The sequence below is a fragment of the Bos grunniens genome, chromosome 15, assembly GCF_055505025.1.
Source record: "Bos grunniens cultivar Pamir isolate PY7600 chromosome 15, Bosgru_T2T1.0, whole genome shotgun sequence".
In the NCBI taxonomy this organism is placed as follows: Eukaryota; Metazoa; Chordata; class Mammalia; order Artiodactyla; family Bovidae; genus Bos; species Bos grunniens.
Window position 1 is genome coordinate 7,897,846 of NC_141179.1, and position 22,081 is coordinate 7,919,926.

The 22,081-nt window shown below is 37.1% G+C and overlaps 1 protein-coding gene across 5 annotated transcripts in view; it reads left to right on the forward strand.

Moving 5' to 3' along the window:
* Window positions 1-22,081, forward strand: part of TRPC6 (transient receptor potential cation channel subfamily C member 6) — a 163,572-nt gene that overhangs the window by 104,214 nt on the left and 37,277 nt on the right. For 3 of the 5 annotated variants that reach the window (XR_015141760.1, XM_086338901.1, XM_086338902.1), the window contains exons 3-4: window positions 15,063-15,248; window positions 20,070-20,234. The exons of 1 other annotated variant lie outside the window; for it this stretch is intronic. Coding sequence is in view for 3 of the 4 variants with exons in the window: in XM_086338901.1 (XP_086195027.1) it covers window positions 15,063-15,248; window positions 20,070-20,234 (351 nt within the window). In the remaining variant the exon portion in view is untranslated. The remainder of the gene's footprint in view (window positions 1-15,062; window positions 15,249-20,069; window positions 20,235-22,081) is intronic. One more of the 5 variants, XM_086338903.1, reaches the window with a different exon arrangement.

Sequence of the window (22,081 nt, forward strand, 5' to 3'; positions counted from 1 at the left end):
CACAGAGCTGGGATCAGAACCCAGGGATGCAGACTCTAAAACCCAGGTTCTGTCTCCTGTGAAACTCTTGTTTCTATATTCAGATCATGGTGATAGCCACTGTTGAGGTCAGAAAGATGAATAAGACAAAGGAAGTCATAGTTTGACTTGAGAGACAGATGCATGCATGCATACATATGTTATAAAGAGAAATGAAACTACTAGACAGGGCTATAAGCAGTGTGCTGTAGCAGTTCAGAGAAAGCAGTATTTAATTCAGATTAGATGTCGGAGAAGTTACATGAAAAATGGTATTTCAGCTGCATATGGCAGAATAAATAGCATATTTGAAGGCAGAGAATGAAGGAGAAGATATTTTAGGCCAAGGTAACAGCCAAAACTAAAGCTTGTAGATATGGGAGAAGTAGTCAAATATAATTGCTTTACGATGTTGTATTCATGTCTGCTGTACAACAAAGTGAATCGGCCATATGCATACATATGCCCCCTCCCTTCTGAATCCCCCTCCATCCCCTTGATCGCACCCCTCCAGATCATCACAGAGCACTGAGATGAGCTCGCTGTGCTTTGATGAGATCCTACTGGCTACCTGTTTTATATCTGACGTATACACAAGTTAGTGCACATATGTCAGTGCTGTTCTCTCCACTCATCCCACCCTTCCCTTCCCGCCCTGAGTCTACATGTCCTTTCTCTATGTCTGTGTCTCATTCCTGCCTCAAGGGAACTTTGAGCAATCTCTAAATAAGAAGTAAGTGGGGAGACACACTGTCAGACCTTGCCATTGTCTGCGTGGTTTGTGCTTCATTTGGAGAGGGTGAAAGTTCAGATTCCTAGTCCAAGGTCACACACTTATACACACACATCTTTAAATTTCCTCCACAGGTTATCTGACCTTTCCTATAGTGCTCATCATGTTCTACTGTATGATACTATTTAGAGTGGGCTTTTCTTCTTTACTCAGCTATATACTGCTTGGAATCAGGTCTGATTCATCAAATACAGTATTACACAAAGATAAATATTGGTTTCATTTTCTCTATCCTATATGCTGTGAGAAAGCATGTCTCTCTATTCCGTACCTTGGGGTCTCTCCTGTGCAGTTTCTTGGTGCCTCTGTCACTGAAGGAACACTGCAAACCCCAGCCTAGCATGTGTCTCTCCCCAGGTCCTATCTGTCCAGGTGAGGAGGGCAGGTCACCAGTGACTGAAGCCTTCCATTGGCTCCCAGCATGGAGGATGCTGCTTTTCCTCTAGCTCCCTGGCAGCTGAGGATGTAGGACAAGCAGAAGATCTCTTCCAACAATGTCGCATTCTTTTATACTTCTCACTTTGCTCCCAGAACTCAGGGAGGCAGGGAACTACGCTATCTTGGAAATCTGATAAATATGATCTTCAGTTCAGTTCAGTCGCTCAGTCGTGTCCAACTCTTTGCGACCCCATGAACAGCACGCCAGGCCTCCCTGTCCATCACCAACTCTCGGAGTTCACTCAAACTCATGTCCATCCAGTCGGTGATGCCATCCAGCCATCTCATCCTCTGTCGTCCCCTTCTCCTCCTGCCCCCAATCCCTCCCAGCATCAGGGTCTTTTCCAATGAGTCAACTCTTCGCATGAGGTGGCCAAAGTATTGGAGTTTCAGCTTCAGCATCAGTCCTTCCAAAGAACACCCAGGACTGATCTCCTTTAGGATGGACTGGTTGGATCTCCTTGCAGTCCAAGGGACTCTCAAGAGTCTTCTCCAACACCACACTTCAAAAATATCAGTTCTTCAGTGCTCAGCTTTCTTCACAGTCCAACTCTCACATCCATACATGACCACAGGAAAAACCATACCCTTGACTAGACAGACCTTTGTCGGCAAAGTAATATCTCTGCTTTCTAATATGCTATCTAGGTTGGTCATAACTTTCCTTCCAAAGAGTAAGCGTCTTTTAATTTCATGGCTGTAATCACCATCTGCAGTGATTTTGGAGCCCTCCAAAAATAAAATCTGACACTGTTTCCACTGTTTCTCCATCTATTTCCCATGAAGTGATGGGACCAGATGCCATTATCTTCGTTTTCTGAATGTTGAGTTTTAAGCCAACTTTTTCACTCTCCTCTTTCACTTTCATCAAGAGGCTTTTTAGTTCCTCTTCACTTTCTGCCATAAGGGTGGTGTCATCTGCATATCTGAGGTTATTGATATTTCTCCTGGCAATCTTGATTCCAGCTTGTGCTTCTTCCAGCCCAGTGTTTCTCATGATGAACTCTGCATAGAAGTTAAATAAGCAGGGTGACAATATACAGCCTTGACGTACTCCTTTTCCTATTTGGAACCAGTCTGTTGTTCAATGTCCTGTTCTAACTGTTGCTTCCTGACCTGCATACAAATTTCTCAAGAGGCAGGCCAGGTGGTCTGGTATTCCCATCTCTTTCAGAATTTTCCACAGTTTATTGTGATCCACACTGTCAAAGTCTTTGGCATAGTCAATAAAGCAGAAATAGATGTTTTTCTGGAACTCTCTTGCTTTTTCCATATCCAGGAGATGTTGGCAATTTAAAATTGTTCTTAAAATTTATATTTAATTTTTATGAAACTTTACTGCTTAGGTTTCAACATTTCTGTTTCTGTAATTGTATCATTGTTTACACGATACTTTAAACCATTCTTTATTCATTCATTCACTTGCTTACATCTTCTGAGCCCATGGTTGTAGCAAATATTGTTCTGGGGAGAGTCAAGAATGAGCGTGGAGATATCGCACAGCACAAAGACAGTTCAGTCAATAACCCTGCCCTCAATTAACTTGTAATTTAATAGGAGAGCAAAGGCCTGTGTGAAATAACTATAATATAAGACATGACCTTGTGGAATGAGGGGTGGGCTGGTGGGCCAAAGATAAAGGATCATATCTAATCAGAATGCGAATTTTTCATTGTCCCTAAATGCATTGCATAATGTGAAGGCTGCTTTAGGTTTATGATAAATGAGGGATCCAGATATCCCTTTACTTGTTCATCACACACTGTTTCTGCCCACCTAGGTGCGAGGTAAATGGATCAGGCACTTTCCCTTCATCCCTGCTTTCTCTGTGCAGGTCCACACTGTTAGCCTCTAATCAGGCTCACCCTTTGCTTAATGCCCTGCCTCTGTGAAGGGTTAATGGCAAAGAAAAGGTAACTCTCTCTGAAAACACAAATCTCTTTAATAATATGTTATTCCTAATATCTTTAAAAAATCATCCTCAAGGATTAAAGTATACTGTTAAAAGAGGGTAGCAGTTTTAAAAATGTTTTTAAAAGTATGTCCTAGAACTTGACAATTCAACAGCTTTTCTAATTAGAAATTTGATTCCCCAAATCCTTGTATTACACAAGGAGAAAGGCCAGTTCTTGGCAGGTTTTAAAAGCCTTTGGCAAATACAAAACAAGAAAGCATAATGTTTTCTTTCTCACCAGACGGGACACTCTAGAACAATTATTTTATTCTCCCAGACTCAGTTGGCCCATAGAGGCAAGAACAGCTTCATGTGAGAATGCACCCCCATGACTCTCACGTGTAAACTCAGGGAAAGCATTTCATGCTACCATGCACGCTCGTGTGATGGTGCTAAACCTGCTCCAGCAGCCCAGCCCGTTTACAACAGGATGGGACCCCAAAGGGCTTGGTGAATCTGGTGAGATTTGCTAAATCTGCTGCTCTGTCCTTCAAGAATAACTTCTCTTTTCTTTTTTTAAAAGAATATAGTTGACTCTTGAACAACATGAGTTTGAAGTATATGGGTTCACTTACATGTGGCTTTTTTCCACTAAATATGCACTACAGTACCACACAAGCCCGGGCTGGTCAAATCCATGGGTGTCGAACAGTGGATGCCAAGGGCCCTCTGGAGAGTTATGTGCGGAGTTTTCGCTCAATAGAGTACTGGTTCTCTTTCCCTCTGCTTTGTTCAAAGGTCACCTTACATGATCATGTTAAAAAATAGTAACTTAAATATGAAGAAAAATTTAAAAATAATTTCTAATTTTCATACTGCAACACGCCAACATGTATCCTTCCAGAAATAAACACTGATACTGCAACATGCCAACATGTATCCTACCAGTCTTATTTTTAGTAGTCAAGCCCCTTAGAGTCTCAGGGACCAAAGACGCAGGGACCAAAGACTGTGAGATACCTCACAGGGACCTGAAATATTGTACTGGCAACAGGCAATCCTCTCTGCTCATGGTCTTCAAATTCTTTTGCTTCCTTTTCACCTGAAAAACATTTGAAAAATTCTGTGCTCATGAGTACATTTTAAATTTGGCATCTAAATTTATTTACTTTTAAGTTTAAATAATTTTAAGAGGTATAATTTCTGTGTGGCCTAAATATTAACATTTAAAAATATATATCTTAAATGGCTGCTTCAGATGTATCTAGGGGCCTTTAAGTGCTGTGATTTTATACACACCATCACCTATTTTAAAAATAAACAACCTCCTCTTTAATTTTCATTAAGAGTTACATCTTTCTTTTTCTCCTTAAACTTGTATTCTAGTACATTTTCCTCCACAAATGTGATTTCTAATGTAATAGCTTTTTATTGTAAAGTCCTTTATAGATCACGTATTATATATATATATTAGATATGTATATTTTATATATATGATATATATATATATTGCATAACACATGTGTAATGTGTATGTTTACAAGAAATTTTAGAATTTGTTTTACTTTCTGTTATCATCAGGCTCTAGGTATTTAAAATATTCTGGAAATACTTACCATTATATTTATCAGCAGTATATTTGATCAAAACTACATAAATTGAACACAATTTTTCAAAATAACATACACAAATTCTGAAAAATAAATTTTAAATATATGATACATTTCCTATTAGAAATGAATTTTAAAGGAACGTCATATCCATACTTTTGTTATGTATTTAATGAAATAAAAACTTATAACCTGTTAAAATAACTTGATTTGTCAGCCAGCATATTGTTTTAGTTTTTGTTAATGGAATATATAAATTATTAATGATTTTATGGAATAGAATTAAAAGATAGTAGACTATATTTGGGATAAATATTTCTTGATGTGATTTGATATCTGCCTTATTGAATTACCCACACTGATCTGAAACAAATCACATAAAAGTTTTATCCTTGTGCTTTAGCCAATAGCCTATGAAAATTTTTAAGTCCTGGAAACCATTCCAAGTCGCAGTAAAAAGACTCATCCTCACTAAACTTTTCTGCCTTGCACTTTTGTGATGTCTTTCTTTTAAGTTAATGATACATCCAAAAGATAAGTACTAAGAATGGTTTTAAATAAGGGTAAAATAAACTTGTTTACAAAACAGAAGCAGAGTCACAGATGTAGAAAATAAACTTATGGTTATCAGGGTGAAGGGGATAAATTGGGAAATTGGGGTTGACATATACACTGTACTATATATAAAATAGATAACTAATAAGAACCTACTGTATAGCACAGGGAACTCTACTCAGTACTCTGTAATGGCCTATATGGAAAAAGAATCTAAAACAAGCAGGTTTATGTATATGTATGATTGATTCCCTTTGCTGTACACCTGAAACTAACGCTGTAAATCAACTATACTCCAATAAAATTTTTAAAAAGAATAATTTTAAATAATCACTTAATTTAAATAACATGAAGTAGTGGAATTTCGTATTCAGTATTCCCTACTGATGTCTTCCTTACTGTCCTCTCATTTAAGAAGGATGCATTCTTTGATAGCTATTGAAGAATCAAGAGGCAAAGTACATTAAAATTCATCTAAATTCAGAATATCCCAACATGAACTGGCATGTTGTATTCCTATCATTTAGCTTCATCTTCATTGGAAATGTGTATAAAGGAAAGGAAATACAGGAAACCCCTCAGGGTCTGCGGTACCTGGATTAATTATTAAAGGGGAATTTCCATTGTTTGCTGCAGGGGTGAGTGAGAATGGAGAATTTTTTGTAAAGGGAAAAATGATCTGTTCTCAAGAAAATTAGTTACAGGAAAGTTGAGGATCTAGAAATTATTTCTCTTAAAACTATCAGTGTTCTGTGGCCCCTTGAAAAGTCTTCATATTTCTCTGCTTGAAGGCAACTAATCTGTTTTATGAGTTAGAGATGAGAACAATCACAAAGATCGTAAACTCCAATATATAGTTTCTCTAAGCTCCTCCTAAATTCTCCTTTTCTGTATTAGTCCATAGTCGTTTAACAAAAGAGGACAGAGGAGGTGCAACTGAGTTCCTCAGGCAACTGTAGTCTGGCACTTTGACTCTTCTAGACAGGACGAATTGCACTCATTACCGTATCATCAGGTCTGAAGATGGATTTATGCAGAAGTGACAGCCAGAACACAGCAGAGAAATCTAACAGTTAGATGGAACCTCAAGAATAGAAGAAAGCCAACAGACCTGAGACACTACAGGTCTTCACAGTGAATGGGAGAAGCCAGATTTAAAAGTTTCATCCATTCGAGTTCAATCTTTACATACTGAGTTTTTATCAAGAACTTTTTGCTTTGGTAGAAAGAGACCTCAGCCACCTTAAGTTAAACTTGGGCTAAGCCTAATTTGGGCAATATATACTCAGAATTTTGACTGTTTTTGATATTGGGAAAGGAGAGTATAACACCTCCCTTCTCTCCTTGGCTCGAGATTAAGAATCATCAGAAAGACGAAAGGATCAGTACCATTATTTTAGCAAATGCATTCTTCCAAATTTTTAACTTCCTTTTACTATCTCAGAATTTACCTATGACCTATGTCTCTGAACACATTTTAAGCCTATTTACATTTTAGATTGTGCTTCACGACCAGGATAATCACAATGGTGTGATCACTGACCTAGAGCCAGACATCCTGGAATGTGAAGTCAAATGGGCCTTAGAAAGCATCACTACAAACAAAGCTAGTGGAGGTGATGGAATTCCAGTTGAGCTTTTTCAAATCCTGAAAGATGATGCTGTGAAAGTGCTGCACTCAATATGCCAGTAAATTTGGAAAACTCAACAGTGGCCACAGGACTGGAAAAGGTCAGTTTTCATTCCAATCCCAAAGAAAGGCAATGCCAAAGAATGCTCAAACTACTGCACAATTGTGCTCATCTCACACATTAGTAAAGTAATGCTCAAAATTCTCCAAGCCAGGCTTCAGCAATATGTGAACCTTGAACTTCCTAATGTTCAAGCTGGTTTTAGAAAAGGCAGAGGAACCAGAGATCAAATTGCCAACATCCACTGGATCATGAAAAGAGCAAGAGAGTTCCAGAGAAACATCTATTTCTGCTTTATTGACTATGCCAAAGCCTTTGACTATGCAGATCACAATAAACTGAAAATTCTGAAAGAGATGGGAATACCAGACCACCTGACCTGCCTCTTGAAAAACCTGTTTGCAGGTCAGGAAGCAACAGTTAGAACTGGACATGGAACAACAGACTGGTTCCAAATAGGAAAAGGAGTACGTCAAGACTGTATATTGTCACCCTGATTATTTAACTTCTATGCAGAGTACATCATGAGAAATGCTGGACTGGAAGAAACACAAGCTGGAATCAAGATTGCCGGGAGAAATATCAATAACCTCAGATATGCAGATGACATCACCCTTATGGCAGAAAGTGAGGAGGAACTCAAAAGCCTCTTGATGAAAGTGAAAGTGGAGAGTGAAAAAGTTGGTTTAAAGCTCAGCATTCAGAATACGAAGATCATGGTCCCATCACTTCATGGGAAATAGATGGGGAAACAGTGGAAACAGTGTCAGACTTTATTTTTTGGGGCTCCAAAATCACTGCAGATGGTGATTACAGCCATGAAATTAAAAGACGGTTACTCCTTGGAAGAAAAGTTATGACCAACCTAGATAGCATATTCAAAAGCAGAGACATTACTTAGCCAACAAAGGTCCATCTAGTCAAGGCTATGGTTTTTCCAGTGGTCATGTATGGATGTGAGAGTTGGACTGTGAAGAAAGCTGAGTGCTGAAGAATTGATGCTTTTGAACTGTGGTGTTGGAGAAGACTCTTGAGAGTCCCTTGGACTGCAAGGAGATCCAACCAGTCCATTCTGAAGGAGATCAGCCCTGGGATTTCTTTGGAGGGAATGATGCTGAAGCTGAAACTCCAATACTTTGGCCACCTCATGCAAAGAGTTGACTCATTGGAAAAGACCCTGATGCTGGGAGGGATTGGGGGCAGGAGGAAAAGGGGACAACAGAGGATGAGATGGCTAGATGGCATCACTGACTCGATGGACGTGAGTCTGAGTGAACTCCGGGAGTTGGTGATGGATAGGGAGGCCTGGCGTGCTGCGATTCATGGGGTCGCAAAGAGTTGGACACGACTGAGCAACTGAACTGAACTGAACAATGTTTCCTTTAATTACCCTAAAATCACCTTCTCTATAAATGTCAGGGATTTCCCTCTACCCTGTCGTTCTGGATAAATAGTTTTTCTGAAGCTTCACCAAATCCTCCTTGTCTTCCTGGGGCCATGTATCTAAACAGGCACCTGGCTGTCCAGACACCTCTGGCGTTGACTTAGACAAAAGGGAAGACACTACTCTGCTTGTTTTTCAACTGTTGCTATGTTCTGGCATTCAAAATGTTTAAAGATGCCTGGCATTGTTTGCAAAAGAAATAACCTTCTAGGAAACAGACCAAGTTGAAAAGTAGTTTTTGCTAGCAGAAAGGCAGTGTGACTGTCATCATACCTTAGTAAGGTGACAGAGGTGTTGCTTGCACGCAAAATAGCCTACAGAGGCACAGGACAAGGGTCCATGCCAAAGGGAAAGGAGGAAATGGACCACCGTCGAGCTTAATGAATTATTCTAAGTGGTTTACAATCTAACTTTGTGATACAACAGCTTTTAAGTTCTCCATATGGTAAAGAATCTGCCTGCAATGTGGGAGACCAGGGTTCAATCCCTGGGTTGGGAAGATCCTCTGGAGAAGGGAAAGACTACACACTCCAGTATTCTGGCCTGAATAATTCCATGAACTGTATAGTCCATGGGGTCTCAAAAAAGTCAGTCATGACTGAGCAACTTTCACTAGGTCCATCATAACTTTTCTTCCAAGGAGCAAGCATCTTTTAATTTCATGGCTTCAGTCACTGTCCGCAGTGATTTTGGAGCCCAAGAAAATAAAGTCTGTCACTGTTTCCATTTTTTCCTCATCTGTTTGCCATGAAGTGATGGTACTGGATGCCGTGATCTTTGTTTTTTGAATATTGAGTTTTAAGCCAGCTTTTTCACTCTCCTCTGTCACCTTCATCAGGAGGCTCTTTAGTTCCTCTTCACTTTCTGCCATTAGGGTACTGTCATCTGCATATCTGAAGTTATTGATGTTTCTCCTGACCATCTTAATTCCAGCTTGTGCTTCATCCAGCCCGGCATTTCACATGATGTACTCTGCATATAAGTTAAATAAGCAGGGTGACAATATACAGCCTTGAGGTATTCCTTTCTCAATTTTTAACTGGTCCATTGTTCCATGTCTAGTTCTAACTGTGGTTTCTTGACCTTCATACAGGTTTCTCAGGAGGCAGATAAGGGGGTCTGGTATTCCCATCTCTTTCAGAATTTTTCACAGTTTGTTATGATCTACAGTCTGCTCAAGAGAGGCAGATGCATGAACAAATGCAGTAAAGTGTATGAGTCTGTTCTTGTGTTTGATTTTCCTATCAGTTTAAATAGACGGGCAGAGAAAATCCATTCTGGCAAAATTTTAGATCCAGTCAATAGTTGGGGAGGGAAGTTAAGTGCAGCGGTTTGTAACCTGAGAGCCCTCAGCCCCTGAAGCATCTGTTTACCTTCATGGCTGCTCTTTAAGCTTCATGGCTTCAGCTGAACCTGAGAATTTCTATGTTGAAGGAAGAATAAAAACTGGAATCAAGCACTGTATTAAGTTAAATAAGTAGCTGCTGCTGTGGCAACGATCAGCATAAAAGTGAGGAGGATCTGACATATCTAGGAAAATGCCTGTCTTCAATTCTTGTCTGAAATTGTATCTCACCTCCTGTTACCTTTTCTTGAGAGCAGTATCTGATTTCCTTTTATGTCCCTCACAGCCCTGAGTAGTAGGTGCTGTATAAGTACTTGTTACTCTTCTGTACACCAGCTGTGACAGGACTCAGGGATCATCATGCCATTTAGCGACAATTATCCTGAAGAGCAGGAAAGCCCTAGAGTTGCTTGTGGTTCCAAGAGCATGGCTGGTTAATTCAGTCACAAGCTGGATAATGATAGTCAATGCTTTCTTTATTCTTCAAGAACACAATCTCATTTTAAAAATTCTGTCTGAGATAGAATGTGTTATCTATCACAGCACTGGTTGCTGAATATTTGTAGAACATTTGTTGAAATAATGAATGAATAATTGTTTTATTTTCAGTACATTCAAGTGACACTCAATGTTGATGAAAATACTCAATAAACAATCTATAATAGGCTTAGAAAAGAGTTTTATTTGAGGCAAACTGAAGCCTGGAAGACAGCCTCTCATAATTCTGAGGAACTGATCTGGAAAAGCATGGTTTTTAGCACAGTTTTATATCTTGTCAGAATAAAGAACATTAAGCAAGTCAGGGATACATTCCTTCAAGGTTTCAAAACACAGGTCAGCATGTACACAGTCTGGCCTTGGCACCTGGGAAAGGAATCTTATCAAAAAGGAGGACCAGTATTGGCTTCCCAGGAAGGGAGACATTCAATTTTTATTTTTAACATGGATATTCCTTACTTCTGGTCAATGTGCCCTTTTCTTAATAATTAAAGCAGATGTACAATATATGTTTTGACAGGCCACAAACAGGCTATTTTAGTTAGCTTAAATTTAACTCGTGTATAAGCCAGAATGCAGCCATGAAATTAAAAGACACTTACTCCTTGGAAGGAAAGTTATGACCAACCTAGATAGCATATTCAAAAGCAGAGACATTACTTTGCCAACAAAGGTTCGTCTAGTCAAGGCTATGGTTTTTCCTGTGGTCATATACGGATGTGAGAGTTGGACTGTGAAGAAGGCTGAGCGCCGAGGAATTGATGCTTTTGAACTGTGGTGTTGGAGAAGACTCTTGAGAGTCCCTTAGACTGCAAGGAGATCCAACCAGTCCATTCTGAAGGAGATCAGCCCTGGGATTTCTTTGGAAGGAACGATGCTAAAGCTGAAACTCCAGTACTTTGGCCACCTCATGTGAAGAGTTGACTCATTGGAAAAGACTCTGATGCTGGGAGGGATTGGGGGCAAGAGGTTAAGGGGACGACAGAGGATGAGATGGCTGGATGGCATCACTGACTCAATGGACGTGAGTGTGAGTGAACTCCAGGAGTTGGTGATGGACAGGGAGGCCTGGTGTGCTGCGATTCATGGGGTCGCAAAGAGTCGGACACAACTGAGCAACTTATCTTATCTTATCTAAGCCAGAATGACTTACCCATACCTTAATATGTGAAAATATCTTTTATCACTAGGAATTTCATCATGATTTTATATTTTTTAGTGCAATTTTGTGTCAAGGTACTGAGATGACTTGGGTATTTACAAAATGATGAAAACAACAACAATAATAATTACCATTGATTCAACCCATCCGTGAGCCAAGAAGTTAGCATTTGTTATCTTGTATAACCTTCACAGCAACCCTAGGAAGAACCTTATATTATCCCCACTTTACAAATAAGAATTTTGAGGCTGTAAGAGCTTAGGTAATTTTCCCAACTCATGCACCTAGTAAGTGAGGTGTAAGTGATTTCAAGTGTACTTAACTTGAAATCCAGGTCTGCCCTTATCCAAAACTCACTTAATTAGTGTTGATTCATGAGAATTAAGACATGCATTTTCCTCACCCTTTTAATTTCTATAGAGCAGCCTTTTCTTTATATGGAATTATGAATTAAAATTACACACCGTATCTTCTACTATATAAAAATCCAACTAAAATTACCCTTTGAAAGGATAATTGTATCAGGGTCTTTTAATGTTTTATAATCTTTATGTTCTATTAACCCACTATCAGTCATCTCTTTAAAAGTCAAAGGTTAATAGGCAAGCACCCACTTTTAATTTATTAATGTATGGGATGAACGTGTGAGCCAAAGGCAGAATTAAATCAACTGCCAGCTTCACTTTTTCTTTCAAAAAACTGAAATCACAGTGTTAAGTCTGGCTCATGAACTACTGCCAATATCTCACTTTAGTGAGTTTACATTTCAGTGTGAGAGAACATAAATATGAAAATATTTGTAAATGATGCCCAAGGTGAAAAAAAGCATACATTTCTAAAAGCAGTCTTATTCTTTTTTTTTTTTAATGGGTTTTTGTTTTGTTTTTGCTTGGGATATATCTTGTGAATTAGCAATGAGTTGGAAATAATTTTTAAGATATTGAACAGTAAAGAACACCTGTACTGTATCAATTCATGTGGTTTCTACTAAAAGTATTACCCCATATTTGAAGGGTCATACCCTCCTTTGAAATATCTAATTTCACATGAGCCTTATTGGAATTCTAGAGAGTATTGGTTTTGAGTCTTACATTTTTGTCTCCATAAGGACTAAGGATACATCTAGAATTGAGTGCTACAGACAAGAGAGGCCAGGTATATTAAATTTTGTCATAACTCCATGGGTTTTTACTAATGTTAAGAAACAGCTTGTTTTCAGGTCTTGCCTTTGATGATATAATACAATAATTATGTTTTTTCAAGTGCCTGATATGCACTTCTTTATATATAAAGTTTCTTTATATATATTCTTTTCTTTACATATATTCTTTCTTTATATATAAAGAAATGTGTGATTTCTTTAGCACAACTAATCTCACTAAGCTTGTATTTTTTTATCTTTAAAATGAGAATTATAATAGCACCTACCTCATAGATTGATTTTGTTACCTTAGAGCTGCTGCTGCTGCTAAGTCGCTTCAGTCATATCCTACTCTGTGCGACCCCATAGACGGCAGCCCACCAGGCTCTCCGTCCCTGGAATTCTCCAGACAAGAACACTGGAGTGGGTTGCCATTTCTTTCTCCAGTGCATGAAAGTGAAAAGTGAAAGTGAAGTCACTCAGTTGTGTCCGACTCCTAGCGACCCCATGGACTGCAGCCTACCAGGCCCCTCCGTCCATGGGATTTTCCAGGCAAGTGTACTGGAGTGGGTTGCCATTGCCTTCTCCATACCTTAGAGCACATGGCTAAAAACTGGAGGAGCTGGGATTTGATCACAAGTATATCTAACTTTGGGCTTCCCAGGTGGTGCTAGTGGTTAAAGAACCTGCCTGCCAGTGTAGGAGATATAAGAGACGCAGGTTTGATCCCTGGGTCAGGAAGATCCCATGGTGGAGGGCATGGCAACCCACTCCAGTATTCTTGCCTGGAGAATCCCATGGACAGAGGAGCCTGGCGGGCTACAGTCCATAGGGTCACAAAGAGTCAGACATGACTGAAGCAACTTAGCATGCGTGTAGCACACATTTAACCTTAAAAGCCCAAGCTCCTAAACACTATAACATGGAATCGTGGGCATGGACAACATATGTATTTCCACACCTCAAAGGTCTTCGCCATGACCTTAACCGACTATTTCATGAAAGGGGAAGAGCTGTTTCCTCATGACCTTGTTTATACTATCTGACCAGATACCGTGGAAAAGAGTTTGAGTCATTCTCAGTTGAGACATAGTTTACGAAATTCCTTTTATAGAATCTATTTGAACCTACAGTTAGCAAAGTGAAACTAACAGGGAGGAGCCCAAGTAGGTCCTTTGCATACATTGAGGATGAAATTGTTTTCCATATAGACTCCCCACAATGTTACCTTATTGAATCATATCTAGAGCCTCTCCTATTTCTCCAATATCTTCTTCTCTTGATTCCTGCAAGGAATCTTTTTATCCTATAACACTGGTGACTTCAAAATGGAGGGGACAACTAATTCTGCATCTGCAAAGCTGATTTAAGAGTAAACTCGCCGTGGAGGCTGTGACCTTAGTTTTTTGATGTGCCAAATGGAAATCATATTTATCTGGCTTACCTTGCAGTTCTTCATAGATCAAAACAGAAAAGCATTCTACAAAGAGACAAAGTGACAAAACTCTTACAGGCAAAGTGCAGCCAAACAGGGTTAAATTTAAAGCCTCATTTTGGCACCTAGTGGCTGCAGTTTTGGATGTAACCTAAGTGATCAAGGTGACTGTGAAGATTAACTGAGATTCTATGATCCACTTGCAATGCAACAAATTCTAGCTAATAGATTTTCTTTATTAACACTGGGTTATGAATGGCCTTATTTCCATGTAAGAGAATCCAGAGGAAGGAAATTTTAGAAACCTGAATGAAGATATATATAGATGGTGTATGTAAATTCGAAAAGAGTATTTGATATTTAAATATGATCTGTAGTCTCCAAATCCTCTCAACATGCTATTAGGTCCTCAGCAGTAATTTATAATCAAAGTATTTTCATTAAACTTCCTTTTATCCAAAGAATCTCAATTTGCAGACTATATATTAGATCTTGTCTTTTGACCCCATAAGTTTGACAAGTAAAGTTCCTCAATAACAATATAGTAAATAGGGAAGTGATACATGTTTGCTTTTCTTGAAACCTTACCAAATGTTCTGTTTCTCAAGTTTATCAACACTGTATATAAAGTCTTCCAAAGACCTAGCAAATGTGTGTATTATGTGCCTAGCTGGTGAAGTTATGAACATAGGACATATGATGTGTGCAAGAAAGTATGATCATGATATGGGAAGAGTTGCTAACTTTTTATTTCTCCTGAATCAGCAGGTGAGTTTGGTGTAGTACAGTACTTTTTGGCAACTTTCATTGTGTTTTAGACAAATTTCCTCTTTGGAATATAAGGACAATCTTTATGGTGCTAATATATTTCAGAGCTCACTCAACAGAATAGCAACTTAAGCATGTTAAAAAGAATAATAAACCTAAAAATAGAGCTTTTTTATTCTCTACAGTCAAATCACTGATAAATTCTACAGTGTAACATAGTAAAATGTGATACTTCTACTTTTTTTTTTTTTTTTGCTTTATCTTTCCTAGAATGACTACAAAAAACTGTCCATGCAGTGCAAAGATTTTGTTGTTGGACTCCTTGATCTGTGCAGAAATACTGAAGAAGTAGAAGCCATTCTGAATGGGGATGTTGAAATACACCACAGTGGTGGAGATCACTATCGTCCTAACCTCAGCCGTTTAAAACTTGCCATTAAGTATGACGTAAAAAAAGTAAGATCAGGCACAAAGCCCCTTTTATGTTATTTCAGTTTTTATTGGTGCTAAATCAAGATGAAGGATTGGCATAATTAGGTTAAGCTGGGTTTTTCTAATTAATTGCTCTAGGTAGGACCTCTAGTAAATTCTAACTGCCAGGCAATGAGACATTTCACCTACACTAAATGCTGGTCTTTAAAAATCTAGACTTGTTTATCCAATGATTGACACTTTCTTTTACTTAACGAATGATGCAAAAATGGCTTTGTGTGTTCAAAATACAAGGCATTGTTGTAGGATGGGAACATCATTATTTAAGACCCATCCGTATTTGGCAAAACTAATACAATTATGTAAAGTTTAAAAAAAAAAAAAGACCCATCTCCACTTATTAATTTTGTCCACTTCTGGACCAATGCCTTCAGTTCCTTCTTTAGTGCATTTGAATCTCCTGCATCTTTATTTGTGGAATATTTTTAGTCTCTGTCTTCAGGCAGTGCCTCCTATTCTTGACTGCTTTCTTAAGTTATGTAAGATACGTTTTACTTATTTTTTTCTTTAAAAAATTGTTTATTGAGATATAACATATATTCCATAAACAGCGCATATCTTAAGTTGTATGTAAACTCATTAATTCTTAAAATTTCACATTCTTTTTTTTTTAATTTATTTATTTGGAGGCTAATTACTTTACAATATTATATTGGTTTTGCCATATATTGACATGAATCCACCATGGGTGTACATGTGTTCCCCATCCTGAACCCCCCTACCTCCTCCCTCCCCATCCCGTCCCTATGGGTCATCCCAGTGCACCAGCCCCAAGCACCCTGTATCATGCATCAAACCTGGACTGGTGATCCATTTCATATATGATAATACATGTTTCAATGCCATTCTCCCAAACCATCCCACCCTTGCCCTCTCCCACAGAGTCCAAAAGGCTGTTCTATACATCTGTGTCTCTTCTGCTGTCTTACATATAGGGTCATCATTACCATCTTTCTAAATTCCATATATATGCATTAGTATATTGTATTGGTGTTTTTCTTTCTGGCTTACTTCACTCTATATAATAAGCTCCAGTTTCATCCACCTCACTAGAACTGATTCAAATTTATTCTTTTTAATGGCTGAGTAATACTCCATTGTGTATATGTACCACAGCTTTCTTATCCTTTCATCTGCTGATGGACATCTAGGTTGTTTCCATGTCCTGGCTATTATAAACAGTGCTGTGATGAACATTGGGGTATATGTGTCTCTTTCAATTCTGGTTTCCTCAGTGTGTATGCCCAGCAGTGGGATTGCTGGGTCATATGGCAGTTCTATTTCCAGTTTTTTAAGGAATCTCCACACTGTTCTCCATAGTGGCTGTACTAGTTTGCATTCCCACCAACAGTGTAAGAGGGTTCCCTTTTCTCCACACCCTCTCCAGCAGTTATTTCTTGTAGACTTTGGATAGCAGCCATTCTGACTGGCGTGAAATGGTACCTCATTGTGGTTTTGATTTGCATTTCTCTGATAATGAGTGATGTTGAACATCTTTTCATGTGTTTATTAGCCATCTGTATGTCTTCTTTGGAGAAATGTCTGTTTAGTTCTTTGGCCCACTTTTTGATTGGGTTGTTTATTTTTCTGGAATTGAGCTGCAGGAGTTGTTTGTATATTTTTGAGATTAATTGTCAGTTGCTTTGTTTGCTATTATTTTCTCCCGTTCTGAAGGCTGTCTTTTCACCCTGCTTATAGTTTCCTTTGTTCTGCAGAAGCTTTTAAGTTTAATTAGGTCCCATTTGTTTATTTTTGCTTTTACTTCCAATATTCTGGGAGGTGGGTCATAGAGGATCCTGCTGTGATTTATGTCAGAGAGCATTTTGCCTGTTTTTCTCTAGATGTTTTATAGTTTCTGGTCTTATGTTTAGATCTTTAATCCATTTTGAGTTTATTTTTGTATATGGTGTTAGTGTTCTAGTTTCATTCTTTTACAAGTGGTTGACCATTTGTTAAAGAGATTGTCTTTTCTCCATTGTATATTCTTGTCTCCTTTGTCAAAGATAAGGTGTCCATATGTGCATGGATTTATCTCTGGGCTTTCTGTTTTGTTCCATTGATCTATATTTCTGTCTTTCTGCCAGTACCATACTGTCTTGACAGTGGCTTTGTAGTAGAGACTGAAGTCAGGGAGGTTGATTCTTCCAGTTCCATTCTTCTTTCTCAAGATTGTTTTGGCTATTTGAGGTTTTTTTTTTTTTTTTGTATTTCCATACAAATTGTGAAATTATTTGTTCTAGTTCTCTGAAAAATACCATTGATAATTTGATAGGGATTGCATTAAATCTATAGATTGCTTTGGATAGTATACTCATTTTCACTATATTGATTCTTCCGAACCATGAACACAGTATATTTCTCTATCTATTTGTGTCCTCTTTGATTTCTTTCACCAGTGTTTTATAGTTTTCTGTATATAGGTCTTTTGTTTCTTTAGGTAGGTATATTCCTAAGTATTTTATTCTTTTCGTTGCAATGGTGAATGGAGTTGTTTCCTTAATTTCTCTTTCTGTTTTCTCATTGTTAGTGTATAGGAATGTAAAGGATTTCTGTGTGTTGATTTTATATCCTGCAACTTTACTATATTCATTGATTAGCTCTAGTAATTTTCTGGTGGAGTCATTAAGGTTTTCTATATAGAGGATCATGTCATTTGCAAACAGTGAGAGTTTTACTTCTTGTTTTCCAGTCTGGATTCCTTTTATTTCTTTTTCTGCTCTGATTGCTGTGGCCAAAACTTCCAAAACTATGTTGAATAGTAATGGTGAGAGTGGGCACCCTTGTCTTGTTCCTGACTTTAGGGGAAATGCTTTCAATTTTTCACCATTGAGGATAATGTTTGCTGTGGCTTTGTCATATACAGCTTTTATTATATTGAGGTATGTTCCTTCTATGCCTGCTTTCTGGAGGGTTTTTATCATAAATGGATGTTGAATTTTGTCAAAGGCTTTCTCTGCATCTATTGAGATAATCATATGGTTTTTATTTTTCAATTTGTTAATGTGGTGTATTACATTGATTGATTTGTGGATATTGAAGAATCCTTGCATCCCTGGGATAAAGCCCACTTGGTCATGATGTTTGATCTTTTTAATATGTTATTGGATTCTGTTTGCTAGAATTTTGTTAAGGATTTTTTCATCTATGTTCATCAGTGATAATGGCCTGGGTTTTCTATTTTTGTGGCATCTTTTTCAGGTTTTGGTATTAGGGTGATGGTGGCCTCACAGAATGAGTTTAGAAGTTTACCTTCCTCTGCAATTTTCTGGAAGAGTTTGAGTAGGATAGGTGTTAGCTCTTCTCTAAATTTTTGATATAATTCAGCTGTGAAGCCGTCTGGTCCTGGGCTTTTGTTTGCTGGAAGATTTCTGATTACAGCTTCAATTTCAATGCTTGTGATGGGTCTGTTAAGATTTTCTATTTCTTCCTGGTTCAGTTTTGGAAAGTTGTACTTTTCTGAGAATTTGTCCATTTCTTCCAAGTTGTCCCTTTTATTGGCATATAGTTGCTGATAGCAGTCTCTTATGATCCTTTGTATTTCTGTGTTGTCTGTTGTGATCGCTCCATTTTCATTTCTATTTTTGTTGATTTGATTTTTCTCCCTTTGTATTTAAAAAACCAGTTTTTAAAGGTGGATTTTATAATCAAAGTAATACAGACTTATGATTGGCTTTCAAACAGTATAGACATAACCCCTTTCTGTCTTCCTATTTCTTAATGCAGAATAGTCAGTATTCTATTTTTCTCCATAAATTTATCTTGGACATCTTCATATATTAGCATGTAAACATCCACTCAACCTTTTCAAAGCCTACATATCATTATGCTGATTTATATAATTATGTTCATTTAATCCATTTACTGTTTAAGGGTGTCTATTATTTTCTTTAGTTTCTGTTATTTCAAAACATTTGATAAATTTCCCTCAAAAAAGGTACACGTCAACAGTGTATAGACAGGCTTATTTCTTCCACTCGTGTATCATTAAACCTTACCATTCTACAAAGACAAACACTGTATCTTGATTTAATTGTCTTTGACTGTTAACCATCCTTAGGAAACATTTTTAGTTCCTTTATATAATCTGTCCTTTGTCTAACCTTTTAATATTCTTCAGCAATTGTTATTTTGGATTGTTGCTTTTTGTATATTAAATGATGCTCTCTGTCATATATAGCATTCATCTGTAAAAATTAAATATATGAGAAAAAAATATTCTGAAAAGTAAAAATTATGAAATTTAGTTATATAATTTTCTTATTTGAAAGAGTTTATGGCACAGGAATATATCAATGGAATAGAATAGGCAGTCCATAAAAAGATCATATGCAAATGGGAATCTAGTATAAAATACATTTAGCCCTTTAGGTCAGGGCAGAAAAGGTGGTATACTTTTTTTTAAAAAAAGTATTTAGACATCCAAATTAGCAGGATCTTTATATCATTCCTTCTAGATGGAAAAAGTGCATAATCATAAAAGTCCTTTTATAAAATATTGATGAAGCTTTTTATAACAGTAAATTTTCAAAATTCGTCTATGCTTTGAAAGTCCATTAGTCCTAAAGGAAAAGTTTGGTAAATTTGAATCCTTGAATTTACATAAACTGCATTACAGCCTCCGGCCACATTGCTTGATACCTGTCCCCTACAAATTTTACATTTGTTCTTTAATTCTAACAATATTTTTTATGAGAAAGGATAGAACTTAATATTAGAACACAAGAAAAAGCTTATGCTGAATCCTTCTTTAATCAAGCTGTTAAATGTTTTGTTACCCCCTGCTAGTTTGTAGCCCATCCAAATTGCCAACAGCAGCTCCTGTCCATATGGTATGAGAACCTTTCCGGGCTGCGGCAGCAGACCATGGCGGTCAAGTTCCTTGTGGTCCTCGCCGTTGCCGTGGGACTGCCCTTCCTGGCTCTCGTTTACTGGTTCGCTCCGTGCAGCAAGGTACGTCTGTGAAGCCTGGACCTCTGTCAGCCCGTCAAAGTCTGTCTGTTTTATTTATCAGACCCAGTTAAGCAGGGAAAATTCTATTTCTCAAACAAAAATGTCAGGAAGTCAGAGTTGGGTTCACATTATAAAAATAATAATTTGCTATAAGAAATTTTTAAAAAGCAATGGAAAGAAAAAATTCACCTGTAATATCACTGTTAGTAATATGTGAAACAAAACATCAGTTAGATTATTCCTATTTGTCTTCTCTCTAGTCATGCCTGTGCATATATTTCTACATTTTTAATGAAGCATGCATTGAGCAGAATTTCAAATAACATCCTAAAAATGCTTCCTTTTGTTTTTCCCCCTGCTGGCAAAATTTGAGATGAAAGTTTCTGTTTATCATTTATTTTAGCTAATAAATCTTAATTTATTAGCTAAAATAAACATCTTGCCATTGTTTTTTTAATTTTATTTATTGCCAACATTTTTAAAAATTATTATTTAGTCACATATTTGGTGCTTTAACCTTATAGGAATGTTTCTAAGTGGCTTATAGTAAGAAGCCGATGCAAAGCCTTTTTCACACAGTGGGAGCTTCATCATTACTTCCAGTGATGAAGATAGGAACTGCTAGAAACTGAGCATTTTCTCCTGAGGGTAAAATCTATCATCATAAATGTTTTCCCCATAAAGGCCAAAAATTGATTCATAAATAAAATATAAAGGAGGAAAATAAAATGAAAATAGTGATATTTACTAGAATTAGAATTTATAGCATGGATTTTTTTCTAGAAAGTTAAGCTTTTCCTTTTTTCATAGGAATGACAGATTTCATTTTGAAAAAACTAATTAATCCTCCTTACTAGAACACAGGCCACATCTATGTATGTGGTCTCTATTCTGCTTCAACATACATTTCTGGGTTCTTCAGAGATTTAAACTGAATTATGCTTCTTATTACTCTGTGATCAAACTGTAATATATTTTCTAAAGTGAATAATTGCCCCTCTCCATAATGGGCTCAAAAACATAATGCCTTTCAGAGGGTTTGGTCTTTGACAGACTATTTTTGGCAGTCCTTAGAGTTTCACATTTCTTAATTTTTGATTAAATCCTAATCAACCTGATTTCCTTCACTATTTCTTCTTCCATAACTGTGTTTCTTTCTGCCATCTGTTTTTCATCCTCATTTAGATCATCAAGGCAAATAATCAAATTAAAAGGACACTGTCAATGTATTTTTCTCTCATATCTAAAATCTATTTTACTGACTCTTATTTAGGGTTTGAAGCATGATTATAAAATATATCTTATATTTTCCCTTTAGTGATACAGATATAAATATTACAGCTTAGAAAAAATTTTTTTGTAATAATGGAAAATTACTCAGGCTATATTAATACTTTTATTTAAAATACTGTTTTAAATACTTAAAAATTCAAAAACATCCATGAAAATTATACCAGATCAAATTTCAGGCCTATGCACCTTGACAGAGTCCCTGTTTCTGTTTAGAGCTTGGTTTTCATTCCTCAAGTCTGCTCTTTAAGAAATTCTTTTTTGTCCTTACTTGTTCTCTTTTTTCTACCATAATCCAAATATGTTTTATGCTCATGATAGTAAAAATAGGTCATGCTGTGATTTCAAATCATTTTGGCTTCAGCTAGTACTAGCTTCAACCTTTTCTATTTACTATTGGTATTTAATAGCTATTTGATCATAAATACATACTTAAAAAGAATATGATGTAATATTTAAAGTTCTTCCTTTCAGTCATTTTTCAGGTACATCAGTTTTTTTTTTTTTCTTTTGTGTAGCAGAGTTTTATTAAAATGCAAAGGGACAGCGAAAGCTAC